General features: G+C 39.7%; 1 protein-coding gene across 3 annotated transcripts in view; it reads left to right on the top strand.

The window, feature by feature from the left end:
- The window catches only part of LOC128692422 (orexin/Hypocretin receptor type 1), a 1118627-nt gene that overhangs the window by 1024214 nt on the left and 67195 nt on the right, over positions 1 to 27218 (top strand). For all 3 annotated transcript variants that reach the window (XM_070096275.1, XM_070096276.1, XM_070096277.1), the window contains exon 7: positions 4706 to 4895. In XM_070096275.1, the coding sequence (XP_069952376.1) occupies positions 4706 to 4895 (190 nt within the window). The remainder of the gene's footprint in view (positions 1 to 4705; positions 4896 to 27218) is intronic.

Here is a 27218-nt window from a genome sequence, read left to right as displayed (position 1 = left end):
AAAGTAGAATGACATGGAGAGCGTATAAATCTGCAGGGGAAGGAAGGTGGGGTAGGGGTCGTCCTCGGAAAGGTTGGAGGGAGGGGGTAAAGGAGGTGTTGTGGGCGAGAGGTTTGGACTTCCAGCAAGCGTGCGTGAGCGTGTTAGATAGGAGAGAATGGAGACAAATGGTGTTTAGGACCTGACGAGCTGTTGGAGTGTGAGCAGGGTAATATTTAGTGAAGGGATTCAGGGAAACCGGTTATTTTATATAACCGGACTTGAGTCCTGGAAATGGGAAGTACAATGCCTGCACTCTAAAGGAGGGGTTTGGGATATTGGCAGTTTGGAGGGATATATTGCGTATTTTTATACGTATATACTTCTAAACTGTTGTATTCTGGGCACCTCTGCAAAAACAGTGATTATGTGTGAGTGAGGGGAAAGTGTTGAATGTCGTGCCGAATATGTAAAACTGGTCAGTTAGCAAGAACTCATTTAAAATTAAGTCCTTTCTAAAATTTTCTCTTATACATTTAAAGATATATTTTTTCGTTAATGTTAATGTAAAAATGGTAACTAACCACTGTATCTTCTTGGATGACGCGTGCAACATCTACCTTGGCTCGATGCGTCATTTCTGAGAATTGTGTGGTCCCGTAGACTAGAGCGTCATCTGTCTTTCGCTCACCATGATTCGGGCCAAAGCAGCTTGGGTTCGACTCCTTGGCTATTTGCAGTGTTGTTATATATATATATATATATATATATATATATATATATATATATATATATATATATATATATATATATATATATATATATATATAAAGAGAAGCCTCGCCACAGCCCGTTGCCCAGCTCAACGAGAACCCCAAGTACAGAGGTCTGATGGAAGTCAAAAACGTCCTGATGGAGCCACCATACTACCCTGGAAGGATGGAAAGCAGATTGCCTGGGACTACACCTGTGCTGCCACATTGGCAAACACCTACTTGCCATACTCCGTAGTGGAAGGGGGTGGAGCTGCCAGCCACAGGGAGACCCAGAAGATCCGAAAATATGAAGACCTTCCCCCTTGCTATAACTTCATCCCAATAGGGTCGGAGACCCTTGGAGTATGGGGCAAGTGTGCACTAAAGTTCCTCAAAGAGCTGGGTGAAAAGCTCATCATAGAAACCAAGGACCACAGGGCGACCAGCTTCCTCTTTCAGAGACTCAGTGTTGCGATCCAGAGAGGAAATGCCTGCAGCATTCTGGGCACGCGGCCCACCGCAGGGGAGCTGGACGAAGTATTCAAGATGTAGCTCTGAGTTACCTATGTTGTTTTACTTTGTATCATATTTTTGTGAATGTTTGGCCTATATATATATATATATATGTCGTGCCGAATAGGCAGAACTTGCGATCTTGGCTTAAATAGCAACGCTCATCTTGCCATATAAGACAAGTGGAAATTTGTGTATGCAATAATTTCGCCAAAATCATTCTGAACCTAACGAAAAAAATATATTTCACTGTGTTTGTTTAGTATTAAATTATTGTAAACAAATCTAAAATATATTTAGTTGGGTTAGGCTAAAATAAATTGTTCTTGTTATAATAAGGTTAGGTAATTTTTCTAAGATTCCTTTGGTGCAAAATTAATTTTTTTTACATTAACATTAATGAAAAAAATATATCTTTAAACGTATACGAGAAAATTTCGGAAAGGACTTAATTTTAAATGAGTTCTTGCTAATTGACCAGTTTTACATATTCGGCACGACATATACATATATATACACACACACACACACACACACACACATATATATATATATATATATATATATATATATATATATATATATATATATATATATATATATATATATATATATATATATATATATATGTCGTGCCAAACAGGCAGAACTTGCTATCTTGGCTTAAATAGCAACGCTCATCTTGCCATATAGGACAAGTGAAAATATGTGTATGCAATAATTTCGCCAAAATCATTCTGAACCTAACGAAAAAAATATATTTCACTGTGTTTGTTTAGTATTAAATTATTCTAAACAAATCTAAAATATATTTAGTTGGGTTAGGCTAAAATAAATTGTTCTTGTTATGATAAGGTTAGGTAAGTTTTCTAAGTTCCTTCTGGTGCAAAATCATAAATTTTTACATCAACATTAATGAAAAAAATATATCTTTAAACGTAAAAGAGAAAATTTTAGAAAGGACTTAATTTTAAATGAGTTCTTCCTAATTGACCAGTTTTACATATTCGGCACGACACACACACACACACATATATATATATATATATATATATATATATATATATATATATATATATATATATATATATATATATATATATATATATATATATATATATGCAAGGAATTCGCGAGAGCAGGCGAAATATACACAAACACTGATCTCTGGCTGAAGGAGACTCGAACCTACGAACCTTAGGACAAGTTACGCAGTGCTTTACCAATTTACCCACACTGGACAATACCTTGGCCTGTAGCTTGCGCTACTCGTTTGATCCAAGGCAGCCAGCTTTCAGGGAGAACGCTTACAGCTTTTAATCTCATCCCCTGCATGCATCAGCCTTACTAGAGATTTGAACAATGCAAGAAATTCGCGAGAGCAGGCGAAATGTACGCAAACACTGATCTCTGGCTGAATGAGACTCGAACCTACGAACCTTAGGACAAGTTACGCAGTGCTTTACCAATCTACCCACACTGGACAATACCTTGGCCAGAGATCAGTGTTTGCGTATATTTCGCCTGCTCTCGCGAATTCCTTGCATTGTTCAAATCTCTAGTAAGGCTGATGCATGAAGGGGATGAGATGAGAAGCTGTAAGCCTTCTCCCTGAAAGCTGGCTGCCTTGGATCAAACGTGTAGCGCAAGCTACACGCCAAGGTATTGTCCAGTGTGGGTAGATTGGTAAAGCACTGGGTACCTTGTCCTAAGGTTCGTAGGTTCGAGTCTCCTTCAGCCAGAGATCAGTGTTTATGTATATTTCGCCTGCTCTCGCGAATTCCTTGCATTGTTAAAATCTCTAGTAAGGCTGATGCATGCAGGGGATGAGATGAAAAGCTGTAAGCCTTCTCCCTGAAAGCTGGCTGCCTTGGATCAAACGTGTATCGCAAGCTACACGCCAAGGTATTGTCCAGTGTGGGTGGATTCGTAAAGCACTGCGTACCTTGTCATAAGGTTTGTAGGTTCGAGTCTCCTTCAGCCAGAGATCAATAATAAGATCAATAATAAGATCAATAATAAGACGTGAGAATGGTTCACCATCCACGGTGATAGGAATGAGAGGTGCAGGTGGAGGTGTGTGCGCTGGCTTGCCTGTCACTTGACACGTGGCAACCTCGCACATGATCAGCTACTGTTTCCTTCATCTTTGGCCAAGTAAAATGTTTTGCCAGTTTACCGAGTGTCTTCTTGACACCCAAATGTCCTCCTATTTACCTGGAGTTTACCTGGAGAGAGTTCCGGGGGTCAACGCCCCAGCGGCCCGGTCTGTGACCAGGCCTCCTGGTGGATCAGAGCCTGATCAACCAGGCTGTTGCTGCTGGCTGTACGCAAACCAACGTAAGAGCCACAGCCCGGCTGATCAGGAACTGACTTTAGGTGCTTGTCCAGTGCCAGCTTGAAGACTGCCAGGGGTCTGTTGGTAATCCCCCTTATGTGTGCTGGGAGGCAGTTGAACAGTCTCGGGCCCCTGACACTTATTGTATGGTCTCTTAACGTGCTAGTGACACCCCTGCTTTTCATTGGGGGGATGTTGCATCGTCTGCCAAGTCTTTTGCTTTCGTAGTGAATGATTTTCGTGTGCAAGTTCGGTACTAGTCCCTCTAGGATTTTCCAGGTGTATATAATCATGTATCTCTCCCTCCTGCGTTCCAGGGAATATAGGTTTAGGAACCTCAAGCGCTCCCAGTAATTGAGGTGTTTTATCTCCGTTATGCGTGCCGTGAAAGTTCTCTGTTCATTTTCTAGGTCGGCAATTTCACTTGCTATTTGCGCTTAAATAGCAACGCTCATCTTGCCGAATAATGCAAGTGAAAATTTGTGTATGCAATAATTTCGCAAAAATCATTTTGAACCTAACGAAAAAGAATATATTTCATTGTGTTCGTATATTATTAAATTATTGTAAGCTTATCTAAAATATATTTAGTTGGATTAGGCTAAAATAAATTGCGTTTCTTACAATAAGGTTAGGTAAGTTTTCTAAGGTTCTTTTGGTACAAAATTAATAATTTTTACATTAACACAAATGAAAAAAGTATATCTTTAACAAACGTATAAGAGAAAATTTTGGAAGGATTTGATTTTAAATGAGTTCTTGCTAATTGACCAATTTTACCTATTCGGCACGACATATATATATATATATATATATATATATATATATATATATATATATATATATATATATATATATATATATATATATATATATATACCAACACTCTTATATGGGTATGAAGCATGGGTAGTGAAATGTTGCAACAAGGACAAGGAATCCGTAGTTTAGAAATTAGCCAGTGATGCGTCGTTACTATAAGGATAAAAGTAATCTGTATCTGTAAAACATTGCAGGCTTTCGCTGCTCAACATATTAAACCCAGGTTTACTTTAATAATGTCGCTAAACTGACCCACACCTCACTAATGCTTCCATAATGAAGGTTGTGTTGTTTGCAGCCTGGTGGTGTGGAGGCTATGGATGAAGCAACAGCCGGGCGAGCAGTCTCTCCCTGCACGGAACACGGCTACCAGAGCCAGGAAGAAAGTGGTGAAGATGGTGTCTGTTGTGCTGCTGGTGTTCGTCATTTGCTGGACACCATTGCAGTGCAGTATGCTCTATACCACCTTCGTCAACAAAGAAGGCTATGTAAGTGTTTAATTTATGTAATTTACGAGTACTGTAGTCAGGTTTTCAGACAGACACACACACACACGTCTTGAGAATAACGTAGTGGAGGCAGGATCCATACATAGCTTTAAGAAGAGGTACGATATAGCTCGTGGGGAAGGGAGAGAGTGGACCTAGTAGCGACCAGTGAAGAGGCTGGGTCAGGAGCTATGTCTCAACCCCTGCAACCATAATTGAGTACACACACAAGCATAACGTAGATGTATACTGCCCACACACACATTGTGTGGTAACTAGCGTATCAAAAAAAAAAATGACCCAGGAGAGTAGGACAAAAAATAAGGAAAACTGAGAAAGATTGGTCTGGGAAGGAAGAATAGACAGAAAAGCTTAAGATAAGGATGGTACAATAGTGGAAAAGGAAGCTAGAAGAGCTTATCACTAAAATAGAGGAGAGGGTGGATGAAGAGGGCAAAAAGTAGAAGCTGCAAGCTGAAGCTGCAGAAGCTAGGATACAGAGCCTAAAAGATGAACTGAGAATGCTGAAGGAGGATACAGAGCCAAAGAACAGAAGGGGTTTGGCATCAGGAGAAGGCACACCCATATCCAGTGAGGGGACCAAGGCAAAGGAAGGGGATAAGACCTATGTAGAAGCTCTAGCAGCCACAAAGAGGTCCAGAAAATGTCGAGTGACAGTGACATGCCATTTGGTACAGGGACAATGTTAAGAGAGGGGATAATAGGTAGAGAAGGTGACAGGTCCCCTGCAGAGGCACTATCAGGTCACTGAGAGATCCAGGAAATGATAAGGGAAGCAGCAATGGCGATGCTTGAATCGGACCCAGAGATAAGGAGGGAAAGTCAATGGGAAGAGGAGATGGATAGGTCAGTTCTTATCTATGGGCTTCAGAACGCTGTAGGGAGGACACATGAAGAAAGATGACAGGGAGAGAAAAAAAGTGATTGAATATATCATCAAACAGAAGAGGAGGACATGACTTAGCTATCAAATTTTCATAGACTTTGGGGAGTACTCAAGGAGAAAAAATCGACCAGTCAAATTGATTTTCAGAAAAGAAACAGCGCAGAACAGGATCCTGAAGCAGAAACCACAACTAAAAGAAACAATGAAAACAAGTGGATGTACCTTGACCATGACAGAACATGATCAGAACAACAGAAACTGAGAGGCTACAAAAATGCAAGGGACAAGAAAGGCAAGGCTAGAGACAGGCAAGGGCACCCAGAGTTGGGAGAACCAGCAAACACAACCATCCATAGAACCACCCACAGTTCATCACAATCAAACAAATTTACCCAAAACAAACCACCCAGCACAAACTCCACCTATACAGCAGCCTCCCATAGTGTCCTCCCTGATCTCCCACTCCTTCAGCCCCCCAAACCCCAACAGAATAATGAATGAGTGTGAGGAGAGGCACGAAAGAATCATGGACATCATAGCACTCACCAAAACCAATCTCACAGGAATGATAACAGACGCTATCTTTACAACTAGATATTGAATCATGAGGAAAGATGGAGTTTGATGAGTTGGAAGGAGTGGACAGAAGGGAAGCAAGAGACTAAATAGAAAGAACACTTCAGATTGGGTGTCCCAAAGCGGTGATTGCAATGATGTACAACCCACTACTGAATAGAAGGAGACCAAGACAAGAGTACGATGAAAATTATTAGTTGTGGGTAATTTCAATCACAAAGAGATTGACAGAGAAAGCTTCGAGCAACATGTGGGACCAGAAATGTGGAGGGTGAAGATGATGGAGGTGGAACTGGAAAACTTCGGGAATCAAAACGTTAGGGATACTACAAGAGAGAGAGAGAATGAATCTCATATTCACCTTGAGAAGCTCAGATAATGGTTACATCACGTATGAAAGGCCCCTTGGAGCTAGTGGTCACATGGTTTTGAGCTTCGAAAACATTTTAGAGCTAAAAGTGGAGAGGGAAGCAGGATGAATAGGTGGTGGAAGCCACATTATAAAAGAGGGGACTGCACAGGCATGAAGAATTTCTAGCTTGAGGTACAGTGGCAAATAGAACTGGTGGGAAAAACAGTGAATGAAATAATGGAATACATGACCACAGAATGCAAGGAGGCAGAGGAGAGTTTCATAACCAAGAGTAATAAAAAAAAATGGAAAGATCAGAACGAGTCCTTGATTTATCCAAAGGTGCAGAGAGGCCAAAACTAAGTGCACTAGAGAATGGAAAAAGTATAGAAGACAAAGGACCCAGGAAAATATAGAGATTAGTCGAGGAGCCGGGAACGAATATGAACAGATAAAGAGGGAGGCCCAGCGGCAACACGAGAATGATATAGTATGGAAAGCCAAATATGACCCAAAGCTGTTGTACAGCCACTTCTGGAGAAATGCAACAGTTAGGGACAAGGTAATTAGGCTGAGAAAGAAAGGAAGGAAGATCACAAGAAACGATCAAGAAGTCGAAAAGCTATTTTACAGCTCTATACATCACTAGCAATGAGTCACTTAGATTATGCTGTTCAATTTTGATCTCCTTACTACAGAATGTATATAAATTTATTGGAGAACTACAGGGAAGGGTGACACAGTTGATTCACTGTATAGGGAATCTCTTAGATGAATTTAGACTTAAAGCCTTGGATCTTCACTCTTTTGAGAGACGTAGAATGGAAGGAGATATCACTAAGGTGTATAAGTGGATGGTAGGTATTAACAAAGACGATATTAATAAAATAGTGAGGATATCGAATCATGTAAGAACCAGAAATAACGGATTTAAATTTGATAAATTTAGATTCACAAAGGACATATATAAGTATATATACTGGTTTTCAAACAGTTTTCGATGCGTGGAACAATCTTCCAAGTAGGATAATAGAGGCTAAGATCCTGGGTAAGTTTAAAAAGAGATTGAACAAATATATGAGTGGGAGAGGCTGGGTCTGAATGGTGCCTGGGTACGGTGGGGAAAAGACTGGACAAATATATGGGTGGTTTTAATAAGGATCTGTCTTGTATGGGACAGTATGCCTGCTGCAGTGTTCCTCGATTCCTATAGTCTTATGTTCTTAAGTGTGTGAAGAGCTCAACATGAAATTTAAAGAAGTATTTCCATTAGAAACAGGAAGGACTCCAGCAAACCTGAATGGTAGGGTACGCTAAAAAGTGCTGGACACACTACACGCAGCAGAGAAGGAAATGCAGAGGCTCCTAAGTGAACAAGATATCTCAAAGGCGATGGGGCCGAATAACATCTCTCAATGGGTTCCCAGAGAGGGAGCAGAAACACTGAGTGTGCCACTAATATCAGTCTTTAACACATCTATCGAAACAAGGGCAACTACCTGAGATGTAGAAGACAGCAAATGTAGTCCCAATTTTTAAGAAAGGAGACAGACAAGCAGCATTAAACTACAGACCATTGTCACTGACATGTAGAGTATGTAAAATCATGGAGAAGATTACCAGAAGAGTAGTGGAACACCTAGAAAGGCATGAGCTTATACACGACAACTAGCACAATTTCAGGGAAGGGAAATCCTGTGCAAAAGCTAGAGGAGCAGGCAGGAATAACAGGAAAGCACTGAAATGGATAAGAGAATACCTGAAAATAAGGAAACAACGAGTGATGGTACATGATAAGGTGTCATAGTGGGCATCTGTGACGAGGGGGGTTCCTCAAGGGGCAGTCCTAGCACCGGTACTGTTTCTGGTATATGTGAATGACACGACGGAAGGAAGAGAATCAGAGGTGTCCCTATTTGCAGACGTTGTGAAGTTAATGCTGCGAATTTAAACGGATGAGCATCAGGTAAGACTACAAAGAGATCTGGACAAGCTGCAAGCCTGGTTCAACAACTATCTCCTGAAGTTTAACCCCACCAAGTCCAAAGTCATAAAGATTGGGGAGGGTCAAAGACCACAGAGGAAGTACAGGCTAGGGGGCCAAAGGCTGCAAACCTTACTCAAGGAAAAGGATTTTAAGGTAACTATCATACCGAGCACATCTCCTGAAGCACACAATAACTGCTGCAACATATGGTTGCCTGGCAAACCTACGAATAACGTTTCGAAACCTGAGTGAGGAATAATTAAAAACATTGCATACCGTGTACATCAGGCCCATACTGGAGTATGCAGCACCAGTATGGAATCCTAATTAAAGAAAGTGCAAAGGTTTGCAACATGACTAGTTCCAGAGTTAAGGGGTATGTCCTATAAGGAGAAGTTAAGAGAAATCAACTTCATGACACTGGAGTACAGGAGGGATAAGAATGACATGATAACGATATATAAAATACTGTGAGGAAGTGAAAAGTTGCATAGGGACAAAATGTTTCAGGGATGTGAAACAGCAACAAGGGATCATAACTGGGAGTGGAAAACTCAGATGAGTCACAGGTATGTTAGGAAGCATTTCCTAAGTCATGGAGTTGTCAAGAAGTGGAACAGTCTGAAGAGTGATCTAGTGGCGGCAGGATCTATGCATAGTTTTGAGGAGAGGTACGATAAAGCTCTTGGAGCAGGGAGAGAGTGGACCTAATGACGACCAGCGAAGAGGTGGAGCCAGGAGCTGTGAATCGACCCCAGAAACCACAAATAGGTGAGTACACACACACGCACACACATTATATTACAAGAAACAGATGACATCTTAATGTGCTACATAACCCGTGTGTGTGTGTGTGTGTGTGTGTGTACTCGCCTAATGTGTGTGTGTGTGTGTGTGTGTGTGTGTGTACTCACCTATTTGCACTCAACTATTTGTGTGTGAGTGTGAGTGTACTTGCCTAATTCTCACCTAACTATGGTAACAGGGGTCAAGACACAGCTCCTGGCCAAGCCTCTTCACTGGTCGCTACTAGGTCCTCTCTCTCCCTGCTCCATGAGCTTTGTCGTATCTCTTCTTAAAGCTATGTATGGATCCTGCCTCCACTACATCACTCTCCAGACTGTTCCACTTTCTGACAACTCTATGACTGAAGATATGCTTTTGAACATCCCTTTGACTCATCCGAGTCTTCAGCTTCCAATTGTGACACATTGTTGATGTGTCCCATCTCTGGAACATCCTGTCTTTGTCCAACTTCTGAATTCATCGCATTATTATATATATATGTCGTTATAATGCCGCAATCATGTCCCCATAGCTCAGGCAATAGTCTTGCTGCAAACCTTTGCACTTTCTCTAATTTCTTGACGTTCTTGACGTGGGATCCAAACTGGTGATGCATGCTCCAATATGGGCCTGACGTACACAGTGTACAGAGTCTTGAACGATTCCTTAATGAGGTGCCGGAACCCTTTTTTAGGTTTACCAGGCGCCCATATGCTGCAGCAGTTACCTGGGTGATGTGCGCATCAGGAGATGTGCTCGATATTATACTTACCCCAAGATCCTTTTCCTTGAGTGAGGTTTGCAACCTTTGGACCCCTAGCCTGTACTCTGTCTGCGGTTTTCTTTGCTCTCCCCCGATCATCATGACTTTGCACTTGGTGGAGTTAAACTGCAGGAGTCAGTTGTTGGACCAGGCTTGAAGCCTGTCCAGGTCCCTTTGTAGTCCTGCCTTAACCTCGTCTGATTGAATTCTCCTCATTAACTTCACATCGTCTGCAAACAGGGACACTTCTGAGTCTATCCCTTCCGTCATGTCATTCAGACATACCAGAAATAGTACCGGTCCTAGGGCTGACCCCTTTGGAACCGCACTCGTCAGAGGTGCGCGCGTGAGTGTGTGAGTGTGTGTGTGTGTGTGTGTGTGTGTGTGTGTGTGTGTGTGTGTGTGTGTGTGTGTGTGTGTGTGTACTCACCTGAATGTACTCACCTAATTGTGGTTGCAGGGATCGAGTCACAGCTCCTAGCCCCGCCTCTTCACTGGTCGCTACTAAAGCTATGTATGGATCCTGCCTCCACTACATCAGTTTCTAGACTATTCCACTTCTTGACAACCCTATGACTTAAGAAATACTTCCTAACATCTCTGTGACTCATTGGAATCTTCAGCTTCCAGTTGTGACACATTGTTGCTGTGTCCCGACTCTGAAACATCCAGTCTCCGCCCACCCTGCCAATTCTTGTGTGTGTACTCACCTAGTTGAGGTTGCGGGGGTCGAGTCCGAGCTCCTGGCCCCTGTGTGTGTGTGTGTGTGTGTGTGTGTGTGTGTGCGCGCGTGTGTGCGTGTGTGTGTGTGTGTGTGTGTGTGTGTGTGTGTGTGTGTGTGTGTGTGTGTGTGTGTGTGTGTGTGTGTGTGTGTGTGTGTGTGTGTGTGTGTGTGTGTGTGCGTGTTCATCTAGTTGTACTCACCTAGTTGTGGTTGAAGGGGTTGAGTCATAGCCCCTGGCCCCGCCTCTTCACTGGCCGCTACTGGGTCACTCTCCCTGCACCATTAGCTTTATCATACCTCTGTTTAAAGCTCTGAATGGATCCTGCCTCCATTACATCGCTTCCCAAACTATTCCACTTCCTGACTACTCTGAAGAAATATTTCCTAACATCCCTGTGATTCATCTGTGTCTTCAACTTCCAACTGTGTCCTCTTGTTGCTGTGTCCCATCTCTGGAACATTCTGTCTCTGTCCACCTTGTCAATTCCTCTCAGAATTTTATATGTCGTTATCATGTCCCCCCTATCTCTCCGGTTCTGCTGTGTCGTCAGATTGATTTCCCTTAACCTTTCCTCGTAGGACATACCCCTTAGCTCTAGGACTAGTCTAGTTTCCTTACGTACTTGGTTAGATATGGGTTCCAAACTGGGGCCTCATACTCCAATATGGGGCTAATGTACAGTGTACAGGGTCCTGAACGATTCCTTATTAAGATGGCGGAATGCTGTTCTGAGGTTTGCTTGGCGCCCATATACTGCAGCAGTTATTTGGTTGATGTGCGCTTCAGGAGATGTGCCTGGTGTTATACTCACCCCGAGATATTTTTCCTTGAGTGAGGTTTGTAGTTTCTGGCCCCCTAGACTGTACTCCGTCTGCGGTCTTCTTTGCCCTTCCCCAATCTTCATGACTTTGCACTTGGTAGGGTTGAAATCCAGGAGCCAATTGCTGGACCAGGCCTGCAGCCTGTCCATATCCCTTTGTAGTTCTGCCTGGTCCTCGTCCGATTGAAGTCTTCTCATCAACTTCACATCATCTGCAAACAGGGACACTTCGGAATCTATTCCTTCCCTCATGTCTTTCACAAATACCAGAAACAACACCGGTCCTAGGACTGACCCCTGTGGAACTCCACTCGTCACAGGCGCCCACTCTGACACCTCGCCACGTACCATGACTCGCTGCTGTCTTCCTGACAGGTATTCCCTGATCCATTGTAGTGCCTTACCTGTTATCCCTGCCTGGTCCTCCAGTTTTTGCACTAATATCTTGTGTGGAACTGTGTCAAACGCCTTCTTACAGTCCAAGAAAATGCTATCTACCCACCCCTCTCTCTCTTGTCTTACTGTTGTCACCCTGTCATAGACCTCCAGTAGGTTTGTGACACAGGATTTCCTGTCCCTGACACAGTGTTGGCTGTTGTTGATAAGCTCATTTCTTTCTAGATGTCCCTCCACTCTTCTCCTGATAATCTTCTCCATGACTTTTCACACTATACATGTCAGCGACACTGGTCTATAGTTTAGTGCTTCTTGTCTGTCTCCTCTTTTAAAAATTGGGACTACATTTGCTGTCTTCCATACCTCAGGTAATCTCCCTGTTTCGATAGACGTGCTAAATATTGTTGTTAGGGGTACACATAGCGCCTCTGCACCTTCTCTCAGGACCCACGGAGAGATGTTATCCGGCCCCATCGCCTTTGAGGTGTCTAGCTCACTCAGCAGCCTCTTTACTTCTTCCTCGGTTGTATGTATTGTGTCCAACACTTGGTGGAGTACCCCACCTCTCTGTCTTTCTGGAGTTCCTCCAGTCTCCTCTGTGAACACTTCCTTGAATCTCATGTTCAGTTCCTCACGTACTTCTCGGTTGTTTCCTTCCGTAGCCTGATTACCTGGTTCTTGACTGTTGTTTTCCTCCTAATGTGGCTGTACAACAGCTTCGGGTCAGATTTGGCTTTCGCTGCTGTGTCATTCTCATATTGCCGTGTACTCACCTAATTGTGGTTGCAGCTCCTGGCCCCGCCTCTTCACTGATGTGTGTGTGTGTGTGTGTGTGTGTGTGTGTGTGTGTGTGTGTGTACTCACCTAGTTGTGGTTTCATGGGTGGAGGTGGAGTCATAGCTCCTGGCCCCGCCTCTTCACTGGCCGCCACTGGGTCACTCTTTCCGCTCCTTGAGCTTTATCATTCCTCTTCTTAAAGCTGTGTATGGATCCTGCCTCCACTACATCACTTCCCAGACTATTCCACTTCCTGACAACTCTGTGACTGAAGAAATACTTCCTAACATCCCTGTGATTCATCTGAGTCTTCAACTTCCCTTGTTGCTGTGTCCCATCTCTGGAACATCTATGCACTTTCTCTAGCTTCCTTACATGCTTGGCTAGGTGTGGGTTCCAAAGTGGTGCTGTCTGTGAGTGTACGTGTTCGTGTTCGTGTACGTACGTGTTAGCGAGTACGTATTCACCCATTTGTAATCAGATGAGTACTCAGATTTTTGCTTGCAGAGGTCGATTTTCAGTTCATCTTAACTTGTCACTCTCCTGATTAGTTCCCTAGTAGCCTCGTGGACCCTATCATACTTGTTTTTAAAAGTAGGTATGGAGTCTGTGTATGGAGGCTAACCACTTTCTTACGAAACTTGAATATTCCACTTCCCGACCACTCAGAGACTACAGAATTAATTTCATACGTCTTTAACTTCAAGCAGAATCCCTGAGCTCCCGTTTCTTGCCTCTCAAACAACCTATCCTTATCCACCTTATCAATTTCCCTAAGTATTGTTTAAGTTCTCTTCGGCTGAAGTCTGCATCCGCTGTCCCCCTAGCCTATACCCCGCTTCCAGTCCTTTTGCTCCTCCAGTCTTCTTTCCTTGTCCTCGTCTTTTTTTATTCTCATCAGTTGTACATCAACAAACAGGCACATATCTTAATCAGTCCCATCTGGAATGCCATTCACACAAACCAGAAACAGTGCTTATCGTAATACCGATTCTTGCGTAATCGTAATACCGATTCTGATGTCCTTTTCCTGACAGTCACTCGCTGCTTCCTCTCCCTAAGATATTCTTTGATCCACTGGACTATGTGCCTTGTTATTTCCTTCCGGATCATAAGTTTATGGCCCAGCCTCTTGTGGGCTACATTATCAAACAACTTACTGCATTCTAAGAAAATGCTATCCACTCAACTCCCTTTCTCTTGTCACACATTTGCTACTTTGCCATAAAACCGCAAGAAATTAATAAGACTAGATTTGCCTCTATACTTCTCAATAAGTGTTCTACCATTCTCTTATTTTCGGTCTCCTTTGTGGGTCCCAGTTCTCTCAATCTATTTCTCTATGGTTAAAATCATTAAAAGTAGCTTCACTTTAGCACTTCTGGCTGCTTCTGCTTCGATGTGCACCATCGTTCGGTTGTTCTCATATTACTGTTTATGTCTCTTATTGTTAGGTGGAGAGTTGTTTATCACTGTCCCCAAGTCTTATTTGAGCATACATTGAATTTGTTTATCTCTAGTACGTGTATTCCTCTCACTTCAAAACTACATTAATTTCTAATTAATAGTGCTACTTCTCCTTCCCTATTTCTTCTGTCCACTTGACATTCTGTTGGAAATATGGAATATATAATTTCTGTTAACTATGTTTCCGTGATACTTATTATCTCTGCATGATCTCAGCTGTTCTTTCCTGAAACTGACTGTTCTTGTTTGATACACCATCTGCATTAGTGTACCACACTCTGATAATACTTTCCCTTACCAGGTTCTGGCTTATATCAACTCTCCCTTCATGATGCTTATCCAACAAGAATAGGGGAGGGTGGGGGTCAGGGATTAGGTTATTGGGAGGGAAGGGGTGGATCGGGTGTTAGTGATGGTGCTGGGGAGGAGAGGTGTTAGTGATGGTGCTGGGGAGGAGAGGTGTTGGTGATGGTGCTGGGGAGGAGAGGTGTTAGTGATGGTGCTGGGGAGGAGAGGTGTTGGTGATGGTGCTGGGGAGGAGGGGACTGGGAAAGGGATCGATAGCGCGTCTTCATCCTCTTCCAGTTTTAGCGAATAAGAGCCCTTATTCTGCTAAGTTAATGCTATTTAGCTGTTCTGCAACCACTTCCCTGGCTGTTTTATATACTTCCCTTTTCACCTGGAGGGACCAGGACTGCCTTGCAAAAGCCACCCTTATTGTTCCTCTTACCAAAGTCTCCTTCAGCCTTACCATTTCCTCTTCCAGCTTCAAAATCTTTTCCTCTGCCACAGATGCCATATTTACCTGTTCTGTGATTTTATCTCTTGCTTCATTGTTTATTGTAAATGAAGATAATTGAACTTTCCCTTAAACTTCCTTCTCAGTTGGGCCATCAGGACATTCATTATCGTTCCCCTCCTCTTCCCGTTCTTGAGACTGCATTTGACTGGCCATTTTTTCTCTTACACAAAAGTGTGTGTGTGTGTGTGTGTGTGTGTGTGTGTGTGTGTGTGTGTGTGTGTGTGTGTGTGTATGTGTGTGTGTGTGTGTGTGTGTGTGTGTGTGTGTGTGTGTGTGTGTGTGTGTGTGCGACTATAATGTGGGGTTTGTGGGACGGTAAGTGCATTCACCTATATTTGTGTGTGTGGGTGTGTTTTTATTTGTATGAGTTTGTTTCGTGGTGTTTGTGTATGTGATTGTGAATGTGTGTTTGATAGTGTCTCTTTGTATGTATTATGTGTGTGTGCTAACACGTGCTTAAGTATGTGTATATCCTAACACGTGCTTGTGTGCTAAAACATACTCACCTAGTTGTACTCACCTAGTTATGGTTGCAGGGGTCGATTCACAGCTCCTGGCCACGCCTCGTGCTTAGGTGTGTGTGTGCTTACACGAGCTTATATGTGTTTGCCAACACGTACTTGTTTGTGTGTAACACATGCGTGTGTGTGTGTGTGTGTGTGTGTGTGTGTGTGTGTGTACTCACCTAGTTGTACTCACCTAGTTGAGGTTGCGGGGGTCGAGTCCGAGCTCCTGGCCCCGCCTCTTCACTGTGTGTGTGTATGTGTGTGTGTGTGTGTGTGTGTGTGTGTGTGTGTGTGTGTGTGTGTGTGTGTGTGTGTGTTTGTGTGTGTGTGTGTGTGTATGTGTGTTTGTGTGTGTGTGTGTGTGTGTGTGTGTGTTTGCTGATACGTGTTTGTATGTGTGCTAACACGCGTGTATATATGTATGTGTGCCAGCACGTGCCTACGTACGCGTGCTTATGTGTGTGTACTCGTGAGTCTAAGTGACTGTGAGCTTATGTGTGTGAGAGTGTGAGTGCATCCGCTTGTGTTTTCAGGTCTGTTAGTTACTGGCTGTATACATATATTCATATCAATATATTTGATGAGTCTTCCTATTCTTCCATTATAATATGGCTGAACACATCATGAGATATTTTTCATATCTATAGGCACGCTAAGTACTACAAAATATTCCCATATACAATATTATCTTATACTAGCAGAAAAGGATGTTTGTTTTGAGAGAATATGCTCCGAACTTCAGGACACTCGTGACTTGACCTGATCTTTTCTTCTCCTCTCCCTACCTCTTCTCCTTTCCTACTTTTGTCTTCCTTTCTTCTGCGTAGCTGTGTTCTGTCCTTCAGTTTAACCCTTACCCCTTTCCGTGTTTTTGGTCCCACCCTTATTAGCTCTCCTGCAGGGCTCCTTTTTCTTGTCCTGAGACTTACTCCATTTCTACTTCTACTTCTGCTCCATTACTACTACTACTACTACTACTACTACTACCACCACCACTACTACCAGTACTTCTACTATTGCGTAGCTTCACTCCCCTTTCTGTCTACCACTACTCTCCCTACTTACCGGTATCATTACTGCTTCTGCTACTACTTCCATTACCAACATTACCTCTACAACTACTTCTCCACCTCTTTTTTCCTCTCTTTGTCCCGTCCTTTTCCTCCTCTCCTATATATACTAGCTCCCTTACCTTTGCGTGTTAGTGTAACTTGTAAATGGTCCAAGTCTGACCGAAACATCGTCATACGCTTCACTCTCCCATGTGTTATTTGTGTATTATTTCAGAAAAAATAATATTTTAGCGACCATTTAATGACAGTTACTAAATGCCAGATAGAGGAAAAAACTATTACTAAACAGAACTACGACACAGTAGATGACTGAATCATCCTGACCGTATACGGTCCTGGCGCCAAGACTTGTTTTTAATATGCTTAGATAACTGCCAAATCTGCGACGTACTGTAAACAATACCTTTTAGAAGCCTCCTCATTGAAGTGTGTGCGGGGGAGGGAGGGGGATATGTGTATGCATATGAATGTCGTTGCATTCATGGAAACAAAAAGATAAATGCAGGGAAATACTGCTGCGAAACTAGGATTCGGTTCCTGGCCCTGGCTCTCACTAGCGCAGGGAGGGAGAGACACCTGACGCTGTCGTCCACAACACCACCATGCCACCTACGTTACGCTACATGGTAGTGTAGTTGAGTTGTCCACAACACCATGCCACATCACAACACCTACGTTGCGTTGCATAATAGTTAAGTGGACAAAGGTATTAGGTGTCTGGTTCCCTTTTTCTCTTGGAGAGCCAAAGTCTGGGTTTAAATCCCAGTCACACTGCAGCATTTCTCAGCATTAATCCGTTTGATTTCGAGGATTCATTGATATCCGTAGTGCCTGACAGTGTACACAAGAGGAGAATAAAAAAAGGTCTGCAGATATCCACTTCTAAGGATATGCTGAGCCCTGCGTAATGAGGAGACAACTACGTCATAACAACTATGACCTAAAGTTATGTGGAATGGTCACAGAAGTAGTCTGCAAAATGTTCCTGTTGAGAGCTTTGAGGGACACTGGAAAAGTATTGGACCTGCTACACGCTTGGAGTCCCCGTCCATTCTTGTATGTTTTAGATTATTAAGGAAATGTAAAAATTCTAGAATAACAGAAGGCTTATAAAACTGAAATATCACCTCACATATTGACCTCACACCTGACCCAGCACGCTGAGAGTGATACTGTAATGACGATTATGACAGGTCGCAAGTCAAGTACAATTTATGAGTGATATGTCAGTTATAAATGAATAATTTATATAACCTTAAGAATTTTAAATTTAAAGTTGAATTAAAAAATAGTGACACAGTAAAATAAGCAATTCATTAAGAATTACCCCATGTTAAAATCAATGCTTTTTATGTATAACTTGATTCGATTATATATTTCTCTCAGCAATGGACATGCTTGATACAACTTTCTCGGCCTTTTGATGATAGACTGGATGGTTAAAATTTCTCACATGAATGAAGAGAGCATTAGACTCTTGTCCTGTTCTTATGCTATATTTATGTTGTTGTAGTCTCAGTTCCATACTTTTTCCAGTTTGACCATAAACTTTATTGCATTTTTTACAAGGAATCTTATAGACACAGCCATCAGCATTTTATGGGGAATTCTTAATCAGTTTTTTTTTTTTACTGTATCAAGATTTTTAAATACAACTTTGATTTTAAAATTCTTAAGCAAAGAAGGTATGTCAAGGTTATCATGGTAAGAAAGAGCCAGTATATTAAACAACCCATACCACGGGCGGGGATAGAACCCGCGGTCAGAGAGTCTCAAAACTCCAGACCGTCGCGTTAGCTACTGGACCAGCTAGCCACAATAAGATTCTTGTGGCTAGTGAATCTTATTGTGGCTAGCTGGTCCAGTGGCTAACGCGACGGTCTGGAGTTTTGAGACTCTGATCGCGGGTTCTATCCCCGCCCGTGGTATGGTTTGTTTGCAATCGTGTCATTACGATTTCGTGAGTCGAGCGAGTATATTCTTGGTTGAAAATGTTTGTTTGTCCTTTTTCAAACTGTAAAATGTATTTCAGACAGTTTGATGAGATTTATCAATTATGCTTCTTTGGGTATTTTAGATCATTGGCTATTTCATAAATCTTTAAAGTTTCTTTATCTATGAACTCTGAAGTGCGAATACGTGGAATCTCAAAATCGTGGATGAGAATACATAAAGTTATAGTGATGCACTGAAGAATAATGGCTCAGTTGCTTCCATGAACCCAACAGCCAGGCACGACATTGGAAAATTTGGTGAGTTCTGACAGCAGCTTCTCTGAAACATCCCCGAGTGCTGGATTGAGCATTTGTATCGAGCTTCGTGCAAATGAAATAGCGGCTTTATACACTTTAGCATCCACTTGAAGGGGAGAAACCGACCGATCAAGCTGATTCTCAGGACAGAAACAGTGCGGAACAGGATCCTCCAAGAAAAACCACGGTTGAGAAGCTCGGAAGAGTACAAGAAGGTGTTCCTAGACAGAGACAGAACACAAAAAGAGAGACAGAGAGTCATGGTGTGAACAATAATAGTGCACATAATAGCGGTTACTTGTTGGTTTTCTGAATATTTTTAAATTTTAACATAGTTCCCCTTAATAATTAAGATGTCTAAAAAAATTCAATGAGCTATTTTATTTAAACTCAACAGTTAATTTTTTATCGAATGAGCTAGATTATTTAATTAAAAAAGGAAATGGTTCATACCTATATTCTTGGGCACTAGACATTAAAATCAACATATCTTTACCACTTAGCTGTCTTGGGAAGGATTTTGTTAAGCAATCTCTTTTCAAAATATTCCATGTATAAATTGCTAAGGTGAGAGATGATTTCCCATTGCCATACCAAACTTCTGAGTGAAAAACTCACCATTAAACACAAACTTTGCATCAACAATGCAAAATTTAATAAGCTCATTGATTGTTGGTACAGGTAATGATAACCATGATAAAGTTAAACTTTATTCTCATCAGTGTTTTTGAGAGCTGCATATTTCCAGCCCAGAGCTCATGTATGAAGAAATTTTGAAGTAAATTATCTAAAATACCTAAAAGACATAATTGCTAAATTTCATAAAATTAGTAGAAATACATTTGACAATCCGGCTATACCTTCTTTACTTAAGAATTTTAAATTTAAAGTTGAATTAAAAAATCTTGACACAGTAAAATAAACATTTCATTAAGAATTACCCCAAATATGCTGATAGTTGTTTCTATAAGATTCCCCTCTAAAAAAATGAAATAAAATTTATTACGGTCAAACTACAAAAAGCTTTGAGCTAAGATTACAACATAAATATAGCACTAGAACTGGACAAGAGTCATGCTTTGTTTATTCACGTGAGAGATTTTAACCACCTATCTGATTTTCTAAAGGCCGAGAATGTTGTATCAAGGAGGCTCATGGCTGAGAGAAATATATAATAGAATTAAGTTTCATAAAATAAGGTATTCATTTTAATATATTAATTCAGGGTTATATAAATTAGATTTATTAATAATTAATAGAATTAGTAATGAATTTAAGCTATGCTTAACATGTCACTCATAACTTGTACTTGACATGTGACCTGTCAAAATCTTCACTAGATTCGCATGCTCTGCGTGCTGGGTCAGGTGTGAGGTGATATCTAAGGCTTATAAGCCCTCTACTGTCCTATTACTTAATAAGAGGACAGCGGAGAGCTGATAAGAAATCAGGAATGCGCTAGGAAATTCGCTATTTTATCACAGTCGTTATTTTACACACACACACACTCACACACACACACACACACACACACACACACACACACACACATGTATATATGTCGTGCCGAATAGGCAGAACTTGCGATCTTGGCTTAAATAGCAACGCTCATCTTGCCATATAGGACAAGTGAAAATTTGTGTATGCAATAATTTCTCCAAAATCATTCTGAACCTAACGAAAAAAATTTATTTCACTGTGTTTGTTTAGTATTAAATTATTGTAAACAAATCTAAAATATATTTAGTTGGGTTAGGCTAAAATAAATTGATCTTGTTATAATAAGGTTAGGTAAGTTTTCTAAGTTCCTTTTCGTGCAAAATTATAAATTTGTACATCAACATTAATGAAAAAAATATATCTTTAAACTTATAAGAGAAAATTTTAGAAAGGACTTAATTTTAAATGAGTTCTTGCTAATTGACCAGTTTTACATATTCGGCACGACATATATATCTATATATATATATATATATATATATATATATATATATATATATATATATATATATATATATATATATATATAAATATATATATATATATATATATATATATATATATATATATATATATATATATATATATATATATATATATGTCGTGCCGAATAGGCAGAACTTGCGATCTTGGCTTAAATAGCAACGTTCATCTTGCCATATAGGACAAGCTAAAATTTGTGTATGCAATAATCTCTCCCAAATCATTCTGAACATAACGAAAAAAATGTATTTCACTGTGTTTGTTTAGTATTAAATTATTGTAAACAAATCTAAAATATATATAGTTGGGTTAGGCTAAAATAAATTGTTCTTGTTATAATAAGGTTAGGTAAGTTTTCTTTGATTCTTTTGGTGCAAAATTAAGAATTTTTACATTAACAGTAATGAAAAAAATATATCTTTAAACGTATAAGAAAAAAATTTAGAAAGGACTTAATTTTAAATGAGTTCTTGCTAATTAACCAGTTTTACATATTCGGCACGACATATATATATATATATATATATATATATATATATATATATATATATATATATATATATATATATATATATATATATATATATGTATGGTAATAGGTTGGTAGACAGCAACCACCCAGGAAGGTATTACCGTCCTGCCGATTGTGAAACAGAAACTGTAATTATTTTACATGGTGGTGGGATTGCTGGTGTATTTTTTTCTGTCTCATAAAAATATTGGATAACAGGTATATCTTGCTACTTTTACTTACACTTGGGTCACATTACACAGGCATGAACATGCATATATATACATACACACATCTAGTTGTTTTCTTTTTCTTAATAGTTTTTGCTCTTCTTTATTTCCTCTATTCTCCATGGGGAAGTGGAAAAGAATCTTTCCTCCATAAGCCATGCGAGTAGTATGAGGCAACTAAATTGCCGGGAGCAACGGGCTAATAACCCATTCTCCTGTAGAAAATACTAAAAAAGAGAAGAAAATTTAATAAAACTTAGATGCTTGAATGTGCGTGGATGTAGTGCGGATGATAAGGAAGAGATGATTTCTAATGTTACGAATGAAAAGAAGTTGGATGTCCTAGCTCTAAGCAAAACAAAGATGCAGGGGGTAGGGAAGAAATAAATAGGATTAAGTCAGGAGTATCTGAGAAAGTTAGAACTAAGGAAGGGGTAGCAATTATGCTGAAGGACCAGTTATAGAAGGAGAAGAGGGAAACTAAATGCATAAATTCAAGGATTGTGGAGAAGAGAGGAGTGTAGAAGAGAGAGGGAAATTTTGGGAGATTTTCAGAGAGTGTGTAGGAACTTTTGAACCAAGTGAGAGAGTAATTGTGGTAGGGAACCTAAATACTGAAGTAGGAGAAACATTTAGAGAGTGTGTGGCAGGTAAGTTTGGGGTGCCAGGTGTAAATGATAATGGGTGCTCTTTGGTTGAATTTTGTATAGAAAAGGATTTGGTTATAGGTAATACATATTTTAGGAAAAAGAGGATAAGTATACGAGATATGATGCAAGGCGTAATGACACTAGTCTATTAGAATATGTATTGGTAGATAAAAGATTGCTGAGTAGACTTCAGGATGTACATGTTTGTAGAGGGGCCACAGATATATCAGATCACTTTTTAGTTGTAGCTACAGTGAGAGTAAAAGGCAGATGGGATACAAGGAAAATAGATGCAGCAAGTAAGAGAGAGGTGAAGGTTTATAAATTAAGAGGAAAGCAGTTAGGGTAAGATATAAACAACTATTGGAGGACAGATGGGCTAGTGAGAGTATAGGCAATGGGGTCGAAGATGTATGGGGTAGGTTTAAGAATGTAGTGTTAGTGTTCAACAGAAGTTTGTGGTTACAGGAAAGTGGGTGCGGGAGGGAAGAAGAGCGATTGGTGGAATGATGTAAATAGGAAGAAAAAGTTAGCATATGAGAGGTTCTTACAGAATAGTAGTGATGCAAGGAGGGAGGAGTATATGGAGAGAAAAAGAGAAGTTAAGAGAGTGGTGAAGCAATGTAAAAAGAGAGCAAATGAGAGTGTGTGTGAGATATTACCAACAAATCTTTTTGAAGATAAAAAGATTTGGAGTGAGATTAATAAGCTGAGGAAGCCTAGGGAACGAATGGATTTGATAATTAAAAATAGGAGAGGAAAGTTACTAAATGGAGAGTTAGCAGTATTGGGAAGATGGAGGGAATATTTTGAGAAATTGTTAAATGTTGATGAAGGTAGGGATGCTGTGATTTCGTGTATCGGGCAAGGAGGAATAACATCTTGAAGGAGTGAGGAAGAGCCAGTTGCGAGTGTGGGGGAAGTTCGTGAGGCAGCTGGTAGAATGAAAGGGGGGTAAAGGAGCTGGGATTGATGAGATAAAGATAGAAATGTTAAAAGCAGGTGGGGATATAGTTTTGGAGTGGTTGGTGCTTTCATTTAATAAATGTATGGAAGAGGGTAAGGTACCTAGAGATTGGCGAAGAGCATGCATAGTCCCTTTGTATAAAGGCAAAGGGAACAAAAGAGAGTGCAAAACTTATAGGGGAATAAGTCTGTTGAGTATACCTGGTAAAGTGTTTGGTAGAGTTATTATTGAAAGAATTAAGAGTAAGACAGGGAGTAGGATAGCAAATGAACATGGGGGCTTTAGGAAAGGTAGGGGGTGTGTAGACCAAGTGTTTACAGTGAAGCATGTAGGTGAACAGTATTCAGATAAGGGTAAAGAGGTTTTTGTGGCATTTATGTATTCAGAAAAGGCATATGACAGGGTAGATAGGGGGGTAATGTGGCAAATGCTGCAAATATATTGAATAGGAGGTGGGTTATTGAAAGAAGTGAAAAGTTTTTACGAGGATAGTGAGGCTCGGGTACGAACTGCCTCGGCAATTATTGATTCCATAAATTTTCCCACTGTGGAGGTTAGGCTTATTGGTCTATAGTTCGAAGCAAAGGACCTGTCACCTGTTTTGAAAATAGGTATCACATTTGCCATTTTCCACTTATCTGGCACCATGCCAGTTTGTAGTGATATGTTGAAAAGATTAGCCAAAGGTGTGCTAAGCTCCTCTTTACATTCCTTTAGAACCCTTGCATACAGTTCATCAGGGCCTGGGGATTTGTTAGGTTTTAATTTATCTATTTGCCTAAGGACCATGTCACTTGTGACCCTAATAGTGCACAGTTTATTATCGTCCTGTTCTACATAATTTATCATTACTGGAATATCGCTGGTATCCTCCTGTGTAAAAACTGAGAGGAAGTATGTGTTAAAAATTCTACACATTTCCTTATCACTGTCAGTGAGCTGACCCGAGGAACTTTTGAGTGGGCCTATCTTGTCCCTGATCTTACTTCTGTATACCTGAAAGATTAGAGTATGTAGGCGAGAGAGAGATTATTTCCCGGTAAAAGTAGGCCTTAGACAAGGATGTGTGATGCCACCATGGATGTTCTGTATATTTATAGATGGGATTGTAAGAGAAGTGAATGCTCGGGTGTTGGCAAGAGGTTTGGGGTTAAAAGATAAAGAATCTAACACAAAGTGAGAGTTGCCACAGTTGCTCTTTGCTGATAGCACTGTGCTTATGGGAGATCCTGAAGAGAAGTTGCAGAGGTTGGTGGATAAGTTTGGTACGGTATGTAAAAGTAGAAAATTAAAAGTGAATATAGAAAATAGTAAGGTGAAGAGGATAAAAGAATTAGGTTACGAAAGATTGGATATCAGACTGCGGGTGAGAGAATGGAGGAGGTGAATGCATTCAAATATTTAGGAGTTGACGTGTCAGCAGATGGGTCTATGAAAGATCAGATGAATTATAGAATTGATGAGGGTAAAAAGGTGAGCGGTGCACTTAGGAGTCTGTGGAGACAAAGAACTTTGTCCATGGAAGCAAAGAGAGGAATGTATGAGAGTATAGTTATACCAACGCTCTTAGACAGGTGTGAAACATGGGGGGTGAATGTTGCAACTAGGAGAAGGCTGAAGGCTGAAGGCAGTTGAGATGTCATGTCTGAGGGCAATGTTTGGTGTGAATATAATGCAGAGAATTAGTAGTTTAGAAATTAGGAGGTGTGGGATTACCAAAACTATTATCCAGAGAGCTGAGGAGGGGTTGTTGAGGTGGTTCGGACATGTAGAGAGGATGGAAGGAAACAGAATGACTTTGACAGTGTATAAATCTATAGGGAAGGGAAGGCGGGATAGGGGGTCGGCCTAGAAAAGATTGGAGGGGGTGGGTAAAGGAGGTTTTTTTGTGCGAGGGGTTTTGACTTCCAGCAAGCATGCATAAGAATGCTAGACAGGAGCGAATGGAGACAAATGATTTTCAGGACTTGACGTGCTGTTGAAGTGTGAGCAGGGTAACATTTATGAAGGAAGTCACGGAAACCGGCAGGCCGGACTAGAGTCCTCTTGATGGGAAATACTTTGCCTGCACTCTGATGGAAGGGTATTAATGTTGCAATTTTTTAGCTGTAATGTAAGCGCGACTTTGGCAAGACAGTGATGGAGTGAATGGTGATGAAATTTTTCTTTATCGGGCCATCCTGCCTTGGTGGGAAACGGCCGATGTGTAATAATATGTACTAGACATGTATCTCTCTCATGTCATGTACTGTATATGCCACCTTTATATCAACAATGTATCTTAAACCTTTTGTACCATATTATGTAATAAAATATACCTATTGTTAAAAAAGAATGGAAAGATGAGGTGGTAGGGGAAGCTGAATATTCAAACGGCTTCAGGAAGAAATCCAAATATTCTTCCTTGATACCTTTTTATCCACTTCTCCGAGGCTATGGGTCCCACAGTTTACACCACACCAGAGGTGGACCCCATCTGATATATATATATATATATATATATATATATATATATATATATATATATATATATATATATATATATATATATATATATATATATATATATATATATATATATATATATATATATATATATATATATATATATATATATATATATATATATATAATATATATATATATAATATATATATATATATATATATATATATATATATATATATATATATATATATATATATATATATATATATTCTTTCTTTCAACACACCGGCCGTATCCCACCGAGGCGGGGTGGCCCAAAAGGAAAATCGAAAGTTTCTCCTTTTACATTTAGTAACATATACAGGAGAAGGGGTTACTAGCCCCTTGCTCCAGACATCTTAGTCACCTCTTACAACACGCATGGCTTACGGAGGAAGAATTCTGTTCCGCTTCCCCATACAGATATATAAATATATATATATATATATATATATATATATATATATATATATATATATATATATATATATATATATATATATATATATATATATATATATATATATATATATTATATATATATATATATATATATGTATGTATATATATATATATATATATATATATATATATATATATATATATATATATATATATATATTTATATATATATATATATATATATATATATATATATATATATATATATATATATATATTTATATATGTCGTGCCGAATAGGCAGAACTTGCGATCTTCGCTTAAATAGCAACGCTCATCTTGGCATATAGGACAAGTGAAAATTTGCGTATGCAATAATTTCGCCAAAATCATTCTGTATCTAACGAAAAAAATATATTTCACTGTGTTTGTTTAGTATTAAATTATTGTAAACAAATCTAAAATATTTTTAGTTGCATTAGGCTAAAATAAATTGTTCTTGTTATAATAAGGTTAGGTAAGTTTACTAAGATTCTTTTGTTGCATAATTAAAATTTTTTACATTAACATTAATTAAAAAATATGTATCTTTAAACGTATAAGAGAAAATTTTAGAAAGGAATTAATTTTAAATGAGTTCTTGGTAATTGACCAGTTTTACATATTCGGCACGACATATATATATATATATATATATATATATATATATATATATATATATATATGCATATATATATATATATATATATATATATATATATATATATATATATATATATATATATATATATATATATATATATATATATATATATATATATAAGTAGTGATGAAGGCGGTTCAGTGGCTCATGCGGCAGAGTGGCTTCCTTTTCCTGAGCGGTCTCTGCGGCAGAGTGGCTTCC

Source organism: Cherax quadricarinatus, chromosome 53 (genome assembly GCF_038502225.1).
Source record: "Cherax quadricarinatus isolate ZL_2023a chromosome 53, ASM3850222v1, whole genome shotgun sequence".
Taxonomy (NCBI): Eukaryota; Metazoa; Arthropoda; class Malacostraca; order Decapoda; family Parastacidae; genus Cherax; species Cherax quadricarinatus.
Note: the sequence above shows the minus strand (reverse complement) of the source record. Positions and strands in the feature narration are given on the sequence as shown.